At 38.9% G+C, this 12,569-nt stretch overlaps 1 protein-coding gene across 2 annotated transcripts in view; it reads left to right on the top strand.

The window, feature by feature from the left end:
* The window catches only part of INPP5D (inositol polyphosphate-5-phosphatase D), a 1,064,128-nt gene that overhangs the window by 985,256 nt on the left and 66,303 nt on the right, over positions 1-12,569 (top strand). For both annotated transcript variants that reach the window (XM_044070586.1, XM_044070585.1), the window contains exon 25: positions 1,178-1,282. In XM_044070586.1, coding sequence (XP_043926521.1) covers positions 1,178-1,282 — 105 coding nt within the window. The remainder of the gene's footprint in view (positions 1-1,177; positions 1,283-12,569) is intronic.

Here is a 12,569-nt window from a genome sequence, read left to right as displayed (position 1 = left end):
TGGTCAAGAATAATTATGTCTCATTAATTATATGAATGCTTTTTCAAAGTAGCTGTCTATATTTATTTTGAATTTAACAACTCTGTGGAAAAGTAACTGTACTTTATTACTTTGTAGTGGTTTCATTTAATACATTGATTTGTGTTGAGGATTGCTGATACTAGTCATGTGATTTTGTTGTTTGATTGTTATTTAAGGAAGTGATAACTGTGCTGTATACTTGTTCTCTTGAAGTTCATTTAAAATGTTGAGAAGGAAAGTTGAAATCCTGTGATTCAGCATATCACAGTTGACATTTTTTTGTTTTCAAGTATTTTCTTATGTTGACCTTGGTAACAATGTTTTATTTTTGGTTATCACATAGTTTAAACTATGCAATAAATTTTGGATAGACTGTGATAAAAACAAGAATGTATTTTTAGTTTGAGAAGTCGAATAGAAGTAGACCAAGGTTGTTCTCCCATTCCGTAGTGTATTGGTAAGGTTGCACCTTGAGTACCATATTCTTGAGAGACCACAGGCTTTCTTCAGCAGTCCTGTATATAAGGAACTGCTTCAGCCAAACTTAGTGGAATCCAGAGTAGATCATCAGTGGATTTAAAGTCAGCTTTTTCTGTCACATGCGGTTTCTTGGTTATCAAGAACTTAGCCCAAACATTAATATGTAACCACTAGAGGAGTCTTGCAAAATGTAATAAAGTAGAGGCAATGAGTCATTCATGATTAATTGTTCAGGAGCTGTATGGATTGACACTTCTGTCAGGAAAAGTAAACATAGACATCAGTGTATTGCCCTTATGACAACTCGCTGATACTCCTGCCCTCGAATGTCTGTCCTGTCAGCTTAAGCAATCATATGCAAGCACTGCTTACATGAGGAGAGCATTTTTGCTTCAGTTTCAATGCATTGAATTTTAACTTACTGGTCAGCAGTGCAGAAAAATGCCAGTCTTTCATGTAAAGATAAGAATAACAGAGGAATTCCACTTCCTTCACTTCCCTTACAAGGTAGAAAAACTGTACCTGAAACTACTAACAACTCTTCAAAAAATGTTTTGCTCCCAAAATGCGTTGTTTCTGTTGGTAGAAAGCACTGAGATTTATCCTGGTTTTGAATGTGTGGGATAGCATGCCATGATACTACCCACTTGTGTTTGCCTCTTCATTGTTTTCACAGGAAATCAAAGAATTCACAAACAGTGGCAGCAGAGGCGGCAGCCTTCGCCCGAGGAAGGGGGACAGCACCTACTTCAGAACCACAGGGCAGGGAAGAGAATATCCGGTAAAGATTTGTGACTCGATGCTAATGTGGCTTCATGGTTTTTGCTGCTGTTGTAGTGATGTCATTTGTGAACTTCTGCTTTTCAGGGTTCTTTTATTTTGGAAGGTGGAATAAAACACAGAGAACTTTATCTAGAATAGAACACTCTCCTGGCCCTTTCCCCCATGATGACAGATTATAAGGTCTATGGTTACCCTGTGTGGTGTATTAGGTGTCTGTGTTACACGTTTGGAATAAACAATGACATCACAATGACACGACAGTTGAACTGTACTCCAATGACATTCACTGTGGGACTGTATTCCAGTGATATAATAAGGGGACTGAACTGCCATGACATCATAGCAGGACTGCATTGCCATGACATTGCAGTGGTATGTATGTCATGGCATCACAGTGGCACTTTACTGCAGTGACATAATATTGGGACTGTATGTGATATCATAATGAGTCTTTATGGAGTGATAGCATGTTGTGATTGTTCTGCAGTAATATCACAGCAGAATTATATGCAATGACATCCTACTGGTGCATTACTAAATGCTATCTCTTTTTGCTTTTAGTTCTATACCACTTTTTACTTGTTTCCATAATTTCTTTAATGTTAGTATGTTAGCACACAGTAGTATTGCTTACCATTTCTTTGTATTCTGTAACTTAAGAAGTTGTCATCAGTCAAATACCAAAGAATAGAAAAGGAGGTAAAGAAAACAGGACAGCAAACAATAAAGGGAAATGATGTGGGGGGATGCTGACTAAAGGTGAAACACTGTGCAGATTAAGGATTCTCAGTAACAAACATAGAAGTTGCAAAGACATAGAAGAAGCATCATTTCATCAGGACAGGGACATGATGGTGATTAGTTCTAGAGTATATAGGAATGAGAGAGAGAAAAAGGAGGCGGCAATCTGACTGCGTACATTCTAAATGGAATAAAGGGCACCACAGAGGGGGGAGAACAAAGACAAAATCAAGGGATGAATAAGAGTTTGACTTTAAGGCTGGAGGGAAAGAAAGGAGCTCTCTTGTAGATGGATTTAGTATACAGAGCGCCACACACTGGAGATAAAAATGCATGGTAACTGGCTCAGGAAATTTATTCCAGGCTAAGCAAAGATTGGAACCACAGTAAGGGGATATCTTACTAGTAAATCAGCATATATTATAAATATATATAGGTATGTATAAAATAAATAACATCATTCAACAGATCCACAGAAGTTTATTCCCCTGGGGTCTCAGCTTTTGCCTTCCATACAAGATAAAAATAAAGAACAAGCACAAGAAATTATATTACAAGTTTCTTTTCTGCAAAATGACCAGCTGTAGGGCTATACTACTTCTCATCCTGTTAGCATAAGAAATCTGGACAAAGCAAAAAAAAACTGAGGGGACAATGGCCCAAAAGTAGGGACACATTTTAAATATTTCTTTTAAAACTTAGAAAGTTACTAAAACAAATGGTGTGTTAGCATGCATTTTCTGAAGGATGTGAAGTCTGAAACTTAAATGCCTGTAATTATTGACTTCAATCCTCGATGATTTGCCAGAAAACCACAAATTTTATGAGGAACAGACAAAAAATATGAGGCAAAAATCTTGACATTCTGAAAAAATCTGGACAGTTGAGAGATACTTTTCTCTGCATTGACAATCGTATGTTTGACTACAGTTAACAGTCATCGATACATATAAGAGCTTAACAAAGTCCCAGTTAGATACATTAATTAAGAGGGTCTATGATGATCTTTATGATATGTGGATGTGTAATATTATAGATGGTGTGCTTTATAAATACTTCTTGGTAGAGAAACCACTAATACCAACTTTTAGGGGTTTCCCCAAGATACACAAAACATTGGTAAATCCCCCATTCAGACTGATTGTATCTAGCAATGGGTGGCTAACAGAAGCTATGTCGATTTATGTAGAAAAACAACTGAGACCACTAGTGGAGTCAACTCATTCAATTTTAAGGGACACACAGCACTTTTTAGAGACCTTAGGATCTTATAACAATAGTAGCTCTAAGATTGCTACTGATTATATGGTTATGCTAGATGTTACATCACTTTTCACGAGTATACCTAATGATGTTGGCATAGAATACTTACATTTGTTTTTGATACAGAGAGGACTTAATAATGATAGAATCATTAAAGTAACAATGTTGATGGAGCTTATACTCACAAATAATGTATTCACATATGATAGAAGCTATTATCTACAGACTATGGGCTTAGCAATAGGCACACCTTGTGCCAACTCCTAAGCAAATTTAGTTTTGGCATATTGGGAGTACACATACATCTTAGAGCATACGTTCTTTTCTTATTTTATTAAATATTACAGGCATTTTGTGGACAATGTCTTCCTCATTTGGGGAGGGGATTCCTCCACATTAAATGAGTTTATTACTTATATTAATGGGATGACAACTTTTCTCACCTTAACTGGTAAAAGCTCCCAGAATGAAATTGAATTTTTGGACGTACTATTGAAGAAGTGTGATGGTGTGATCACCACAGAAGTCTTTAAGAAACCCTGCAGAAGAAATGCATTTTTGCATCGCAATAGTATGCACCCTTCACATATTCACAGAAATATTGTCAAGAGTCAGGCACTCAGGACCTCACGCATAGTAAGTGAAGATGAGGTATTCCATGAAGTTATTAGAGATGTGAGGATGGATTTTTTAGAAAGAGGATATCATACTAGTGATTTAAGTGCCATACAAAAAATAGAACGTGACACAGTAGGTCAACCATATATTAAGAGGACTGGTCAGTCACAAGAACGACAAAGACTTATTTCCACATCCAGAAACAATAGACTTGTCATTCCTTATACAAATAATAATAAGAAAATAACACAGTTAATCAGAAAAAATTGGAATATGCTATTATTAGATGAAGATATAAAAAAAGTGGTAGGCACTAGTCCTAGTTTTAGTTACAACAACACAAGATCATTGAAACAGATTGTGTGTTATGAGAGGAATAATAAGAAGGAACCCCTCTCAGTTAGAAGAGGGACATCGCCCTGTCGTCACTGCAATCAATGTGGCTATATAGCCAATACCAACAATTTCATACATCCAGATACACATCAGAAATATGAGTTCCAACAATACACAGACTGTAGAACCAGAAATGTAGTTTACGTAGCTGTGTGTCAGGAATGCAACAGTTTTTATGTTGGAAAAACGAACAGGACATTAAGAGAGAGAATAAGGGAACATATATATGCTATTAACAGAGAGAATGAAGGCAATAGCTAGACATGTCATTTATAATGATAATACGCATAGTTTTTAATTTTTAGTTTTAGAGTTAGTTACCACTGAAAGACTAGGAGACATAGCAAATCATATAGAGAAAAAAGAAGGCAAGTAGATTATAAGACTGCAAGCAGATAGAGGACATTGACTGAATGATAGGGTTTCTTTGAAACCCTTTCTTAAAGATCATCCCTTTAAGCATTGACATGAAGCCTTATACTGTAATATACAGTTTGTTATAGTTAATTGCTTTGCGTGAGAATATATGTCCTAGACGTCTGATTATATTTATTGCCTGTATGCTTATGATGTGTTTTAAACTTTGATGTGGTTCATTACTATTAAATATATTAGTGAGGTGTGTATGTAAGTGAGGGCACTTTAAGAGTTTTTTTAATTAAACTTATTCAGTTAGGATTTCATTGATTGTTTGAAATATTGACATGAAGCTTTATACTGTATCATAAGTTTGTTATAGTTAATTGCTTTGCATTAGAATATATGTCTTAGATGTCTTATGATGTATTTTAAACTTTTATGTGGTTTCATTGCCATTAAATGCATCAGTGAGATATGCATGTAAGTGAGGGCACTTTAAGAGTTTTTTAATTAAATTTACTTAGTTAGGATTTCATTGGTTATTTTAAATAAGTGATAGTATTTATATGGAGCTCTGTTTAAGATATTTTGAAAGTCTGATGAAGCATTTATGCAAACGCGAAAGCACTTACCTGATTTTAAACAAAGGATTTTTTGTATTCTTATACTGTGGGTCAGCTTCGATTGTCGTGGAGTGCCATCCTTTCTCTTCATTTTCATTTGCTTTCTACATTGTTAGGTGGTACTTTACCCATTTGGTGGCTCTTTTTCTGCATCTACTTCTCTTATGTCAAAGCCAATGTGAAAGGCCTCAGGCTAACTGAGTTTGTGAATGACTGCAAACTGGGAGCAGTCATTGAATCCCACCCCCAAATAAGAACATCCTTCAGGAAAGTCTAACACAGACAAACTCTTGGTGCCTAAGCCATAGCTTAAAACTCAGTACCAAGATATGCATTATAGTACCTTATGGTAAGTCTGCCACCCTGAGTAAATACATTATCAATAAAATACACCTAAAAGTTGATTAACTAGCCTTATATCAAGGAACATGTGTAGATAGTAACCTACCCTTCGAACAACATGTGTCCAAGTTATTATCCTTCTATGTTGCTCAACTTATAAGCAAGTGCAAGGCATCTTGGTCGAGATAAGTCATCATACCAGTGTACTCAGCCTTCATCGGACCCATCATAGAGTATAATTCCCCCTTCGGTATGTACTTGACCAGACACATGCAGCAACTGGAACGTCCACAACGCTTCCTTACAAAAAGAATACAGGGAGTAAACAAATGTTATACACTGAACACCTAAAATACCTGTCTCTTTACTCGGTATCATGCAGATGTCTGAAAGACGATTTTTTTCCTGGCATACATGATATCGCTGGACCCTGTTTTGATGATCCTTTTGCAAATCCCAAAACAAACAGCATCAGAACTACTAGATTAAAAATAACTAAATTTTACACCACAATAGCAGCAACAAATGCACAGTTATTTTTAAAACTGTGTAATTCTTGGCTGCAAATGTAATAATCAGTTACAAGGCTCTCAAGATAACACTTCCATGCCAGCAGAATGCAGGTTAGTTCAGCCAGCAACAGCCAGAGAAACAAAACAAATGTGACCATAACAACAACTGGAAAATGCATTTTAACTCTGGTTTCTCAAACAGGAAGTCCACATTTTGTAGAGAAACAATTACATTTTAAGTAAGAAATAAGAATTTGCCATCCTATTAAAATGGGATTGTTCATTTGCTTTTTCATAGATTTTACTGTATGTGCATATAGATGGCACTCAAGAGTTGTACTAAGCTAGTCCGCACCCCCTCTGGGCACACTCTGGTAACTACAGATATGTCCTCATATGGTACTTAGTATGAATGAGGTAACACCTTCTGAAAAGAGCATCTTGGAAACCCTACAAGCGTAAGTGGATAAACATTTCCATTTGGGTAACAACCAAAGTTTTGGATCCCTTTACTTCCCAAGCTCCCTCTGCGCTGGAGTACCTTACTCAGGTCTTTGACTCTGGCCTCAGCAATTCTTCTGTTAAGGTTCTTCAAAAATGTTTCTCTAATTTACATTAGGGTGCCAACTCCATCTCTTTGACTTTGTTGAAAGCTTGTAAAGCCTTTTGAAGAGTTCCCTTCTTTTAAGACCACTGGTTAAATGTCTAGTCCCCTCCCCCTGATCATTACTTTATGGTGGAGAAACTGATCCTTCCTCCACTTGAACCAGAAGTTGTTTTTATCCCAGATCTCTGATCTGCAGGCTCTTTATGGGAGGCCATCTTTTTTGATTTCCATAAACACAGATGGTTTCATGTCTGTGGCAGCAAATAAATCAAATCTAAATAAACTTGTTCATCTTCCAGTTTTCTTTCCTAGTTTTTATGGTTAGGAAGAATATTACCTTCACTGCATGGATGTGCACAGGTAATTAACATCTTATATAGCTAAAGGAGATGCTATAAGAAAGGAGCCTCAGCTCTTCATTTCATTCTCAAATAAAATTCTGGCTGACATATTGCATTCCATTACATTCTGCTACTCTGTATATAACAAGCCTCTTCCTCTGAGACCTAAGGCCCAGTCAACTAGAGTAGCTGCTACTTTGCAAGCCTTTTTTTCAAAATGCAGTCTTGGATAATGTATGCACAACAGCTGCCTCTTATAGGTTCCTAGGAGGTTAGGCCTTTATAAGTCTTGCCATGTTACAGATTTGTTCCCTTACTGACCAAGTTGTGTAGTCTATATTTGCAACTCGGGTCTATGATCAGCACTGACTGCCCTTATCCAAAAAAGACACAGGTGACGCCCCCAGGGTAAATTTATGGTCTCCCATCCAGTTGTCTAAATTACACTTAAATAGGTCATTGAGGTGCTCTGTTTTACATGAATTGGTAGTTTGTTCCAGTGGAGTGAAAATCTCTGGGAGACATATCTGTCTCTCCAGCATGTCCTGTTAATATCGTAGGCTAGGTTAAGATCCCAGGAGTTAGTGAATCTTGTCCCATTTGACTTGTGGATGTACAGCATTTCCATTAGGGCAGGGTCAGAGACTGCTCTGTAGGCCAGGCACAAGTCACCTCTCAGCAGCCTATAAGATACAGAGTACAGTGACAGGGCATTCAGTCTGCCCATGTAGATCATGTGTTGAAGGCCCTGAATTTTCTTGGTGGGAAACATCTGAAGTCTCTCCAGCTGCTGCAGGTGTCTGTTGAGGTACATACAAAAGGGAGTATTGTACTCTATTAGTGGTCTGATGAAGGATGAGTACAGGAGAGTTATAACATCCTTAGCTCTGGATGTGATGCCCTTATTTATAAGATGTGCAAAATAGAAGGCCTTTCTTACCACTGTGGACACATGGTGATCAAAATTAAAGTTGCTATCAACCTTCTTCTTCTTCTTCTTTTGGCTTTTCCTGGTTAGGGGTCACCACAGTGGATCACCTGTCCGCTCATGATTGGCAGTGGAGTTTTTGCGGTGTTGAGTTGCTAGCCCGGCGCCCAACCTTCCACAGAAGGCACACATGCACACATTCACACCTAGGGCCAATTTAGAGTGTCCAATCCACCTACAGCATGTCTTTGGGATGTGGGAGGAAACCGGAGCACCTGGAGGAAACCCACTCGACCACAGGGAGGACATGCAGATTCCGCACAGGGGGCACCCCAGCTGAGAATCGAACCAGAGAACCTCTTGCTGTGAGGTGGCAATGCTAACTGCTGCACCACCATGGCCACCCCCCAACCTGTGTTTCCAAATCTCTCACCACAGGGTTTGAGCTAAGGGGGGTGCTGTTAATAGTGTAATTTGGAGGGACTTCCCCTTTGCCAAAAGGGATGATAATGCATTTTTTTTGCATTTAGTTTAAGTCTGTGGCTTTGACACCAGTCATTTGTCTGTGTAAGCCTTTTTTGTAATATGTCAACATCATAGGGGGACTCAATGATTGCACCCAGTTCACAGTCATTGGCAAACCTGGGAAGCCACAGGCCAACTATTTTCACCTGGACTTCTGAGAAATAGATTCTAAACAGTAGGGGGCCCAGCATAGATCCTTGTGGTACACCAATGGTAACTGGTTTGCTGGTAGAGGTGGAATCCCCCAACCTTGACTGTATGTGTTCTGACAGTGAGACAATTTGCTACCCATCAAGTGACATACAGGTTAATTACCAGCTGGGTGAGTTTCTCAACGATGCCTGAGTTGGGGATTGTGTCAAAAACATTGGCTAAGTTAAGATAGACTGCATGTACTGTTTTGCCTTCATCCAGGGCTTTGGTGACATTCTTGAAGAAGTCTACCAGTTTTAATAAGCATGATCTACACTTAACAAAGCCAAACTGGGTCAGGTCAAGTGTTTGAAGGTCACCTATGTCTTTGATGATAAGGTCCATGATGATTTTCTCCATGGCCTTGCAGATAAGGCTGCTTAGGCTTATGGGTCTATAGTTCCCAGGGTCAGTTGATGGACCCCCTTTGTGCAAGTGAATTACTGTTGGTGTTTTCCACTCTGCTGAGACAAAGCCAGTACTTAGACTGTCATCGAAGAGAGTGCCAAGTGGAGCCTCTAGGTCCTGTTTTAGACCATTCAGTAGGCAGACTGGGATGTTATCCGGTCCCATAGAGGCTGTGCTTTTGACAATGGAGAGTGCAGTTATGACCTGCTCTTTGGCAATACTAGGTAGAGGACTGATGACAGGTATGCTTTGGGGTATGGCTGGTGGGGACAGGATGTGAAGCTTATGCAAAATATGTCTACTAACAGGTTGACAATGTTCTCAGGGTCAGTACAAGTAGTACATTAGATTGATACTAGAAGCTAAGCCAATTGTTGAAGTCAATCATTTTTTGTTTATATTGAGGCATCATCCTGGGTGAAGGTATAATGCAGCTTAGGGCTAGGGACATACCTGCTTGGGACACATAATCTGAGAGCCCAGTCATGTCTCTCTTCATATAGTCCAGTGAGGTACATCTCAAGTCATTCACTTCAACTTGGACTATGACAAAGTCATAATGGTACTTCTTGTTGAGAGACTTGCGTAATCTGATGGATCCAGGCACTTGACTGGCAGTAGACCATGACCTTCTCCTTGTCCAGCCTGGTGAGGGGGACATCTATATGTCTCACTAAGGAGTCGCCTATGACCAAGACATTTGGTTTTGGGGTGTTTAGTCTTAGGGTCTTATTGGCTGAAACACTGTTGTGTGTATTATTATGTGTAGTGGATTCTGTTGGACCTGCAGTATGTGCAGTAGGTTTGCACTTGGGAGGTCTTTGATCTTTTGGTGGACTTCTAGCAAGAACCTCCGTATAACTGAGTTTATGTGTTGTGAGCTTGTTATGTGCAAGAGGTGAAGTGTGTGTACTGACAACCGGTTTATGATCTGGTTTGTTGTTATGTGAGAGAATTGATTCCAAATTCATAGTATAGATTCATTGCTATGAAATCTCAGAACAACAGCACTCTCATTACAAACACCAGCTCCACAATCATGAAAACTGCAGATAATCTTGAAATAAATCTGGACAGTTCAAAATAAGTTTGCCCTTCACACGAACAACTTTTATAACATTTAAAAGAAACTAAAGGACTAACAAAGGAAATGAACAGCCATTCTAACAGCCTGCACCAATTATAAGGCTACATCAGCTATTAAAACTGTTAAAGAATGTAATGGATGTCTAAAGTTACCCCCACTTCTGCATGTGCTTCCCAATATGTGTAGGATAACCCCCACATACTATAACTTATAACTCTATGATCACACAATACTGAGGAAAAGAGAATGCCACCAAAACAGTGAATAGTGGCCTTGAATAATCCCTTTTTTGCCTTTATACAATCAAGCAAATGATTGTCATGACCTGCAGCATCAAACACATGGGAGAAAGTTGCAGTAACTACTTGGCTTTCATTGAATACCTTTGACAGGCACTATAAGCTGGATGATGTATCCAGATCAAGGTCTTCCTTTGGGACCATGGCAATATAGGATAGCCTCTCATAAGGGAGGATTAGCCTGGGACTTTGTCCTGGTGTTATTTAGGGGGGACATTCTAATATCAGATACAAATGCTATACTTAAAACAATACATCTAAATGACCAGGTCTGTCCTTGGTAACATATCATCCCACCTTCTTTCTCCCTTTTTGGTCTCAGTCTACATATGTATGCATAGTTATTGATGTTTTGCCTGGTATGATGTAGATCTGGAGAGTTAAATTACTACATTGCCAAGCTGCCCTAATCCTTACCAGATAAAGTCCTGCTGTTTCCCAGAATAGGCCTGTCCATCCATATATACTGTTATGGTAAGTATATAACTTTTATTTCCTTGACCTGGTACTTGGGTAATATGGACAGAGTAGAAGGTGAAGGTAAGAGGACCAATGGATAGTAGTGTTTACGCCACACTGTGGTTTAGAGTAGAGATTAGTGAGACAAAGACAGGGGTCTGTTGCTAAAGGAGGGTGAATTTCATTATGTTGGGTAGCAGAGTGAGAAATAATGCAGAAGTGCATATAAAATGTGTGACAATGAAACTAAGAGTACAGTGAAACTCTTATGAGAAAAAATTGTGGGAAGAAGAGATGGTCACTCTTTCTAAAAACAGAAATAGGGTACTGTTAGATGCAGAAACAGGAAGCTATAAGAAAATGACAAGTGAATGAGAAGAAAGAATAAATGTAAAATATTGATGTAGGTGTCATATTTGCCAGCCTACAAGAATCAGGCAGTAGGACCCCTAGAGAAATGCTGATAAGTAACTTGGAGCCAGGGGGTTCATAGGTTCATAGATTAGTACTAAGCTAACTGCCCTTGTGAGCCATTTTAAGCTTAGCCAATTATCCCTTGTGAGCCTCAAACCCTACACCTTGTGCTTGCAAGTCAAACACCTTAACCATTAGGCCACACTCCTAATGCAAAACCATGTCAGATATTGTACTGGGGTTGTTGAGCAATATAAGTGTCCACTAAAAGCCCAAGGAGCATAATTGCAATTTTCAGAACAATTAAAATTTAAGTGTGATTAGGAAAAATATATATCAATTTTGAGACGGTGGTATTCTGGATTATTCCCCCATTCTAAGCTTCGGAGATATTGGAGTTGGTATGTATAAGTAGCAGGTGCATATGCATGGGGAGGGGACACATCTCCCATTGTTGAGAACTACAGGGATTTTGGAATTCACTGTTTTTGTAAGCCTTACAATTGTGTCAGGATTTCTAGTGTTGAACCTTATACTTCTGATGGCAGCCAAATAAGACTGCTAGCTGATGATGGTATTATTGGTGGTCACATGTGATGGCTGGATTAGGCTAATGTGTAATATTGTGGCCTGCAGGTTGGGTAGATAAGTTGAAGCTGGAATTTAATAGGAATAATCTAAGGCCAAAAGGATGGTGTGAAGAGTAACTAGGATAGTGGAACTGAGATGAGGTCATCCTTCCATTGTACAAGGCACTAATAAGACCATATATGGAATACAATACCCAGTTTTATTGGCCATACACAGAAAAGGGACATTAAGGTGACACAAACCATACAATGGAGTTACCAAAAGGTTGAGGGTTGCTGGACATGTTGTTGGGTGATACAAAATGGGAGTACTAGGCAAACACAGAGAGGAAGTCAGAATGGTTCTATCACATGGATGCATTTCACAGTGAGAGAGCATGTAGAAGTGCACAAAGTGATGAGAAAAGGCAAAAGGAGAGAAGGAACAGAGAGGTAACCAGAAAAGGAAGGTAAGGGAATAATATGGCTGATTTAAGCAGATAATGTTTTGTGTGGAATACACTAAGCACATGGAACAGACTGCCAAATGGAGTGGTGGTGTGGATGCCACCAGATGAGTTCAGGAATGCCTGGGCCAGAA

Source organism: Protopterus annectens, chromosome 4.part1 (genome assembly GCF_019279795.1).
Source record: "Protopterus annectens isolate FY-2018-M chromosome 4.part1, PAN1.0, whole genome shotgun sequence".
Classification (NCBI taxonomy): Eukaryota; Metazoa; Chordata; order Ceratodontiformes; family Protopteridae; genus Protopterus; species Protopterus annectens.
Note: the sequence above shows the minus strand (reverse complement) of the source record. Positions and strands in the feature narration are given on the sequence as shown.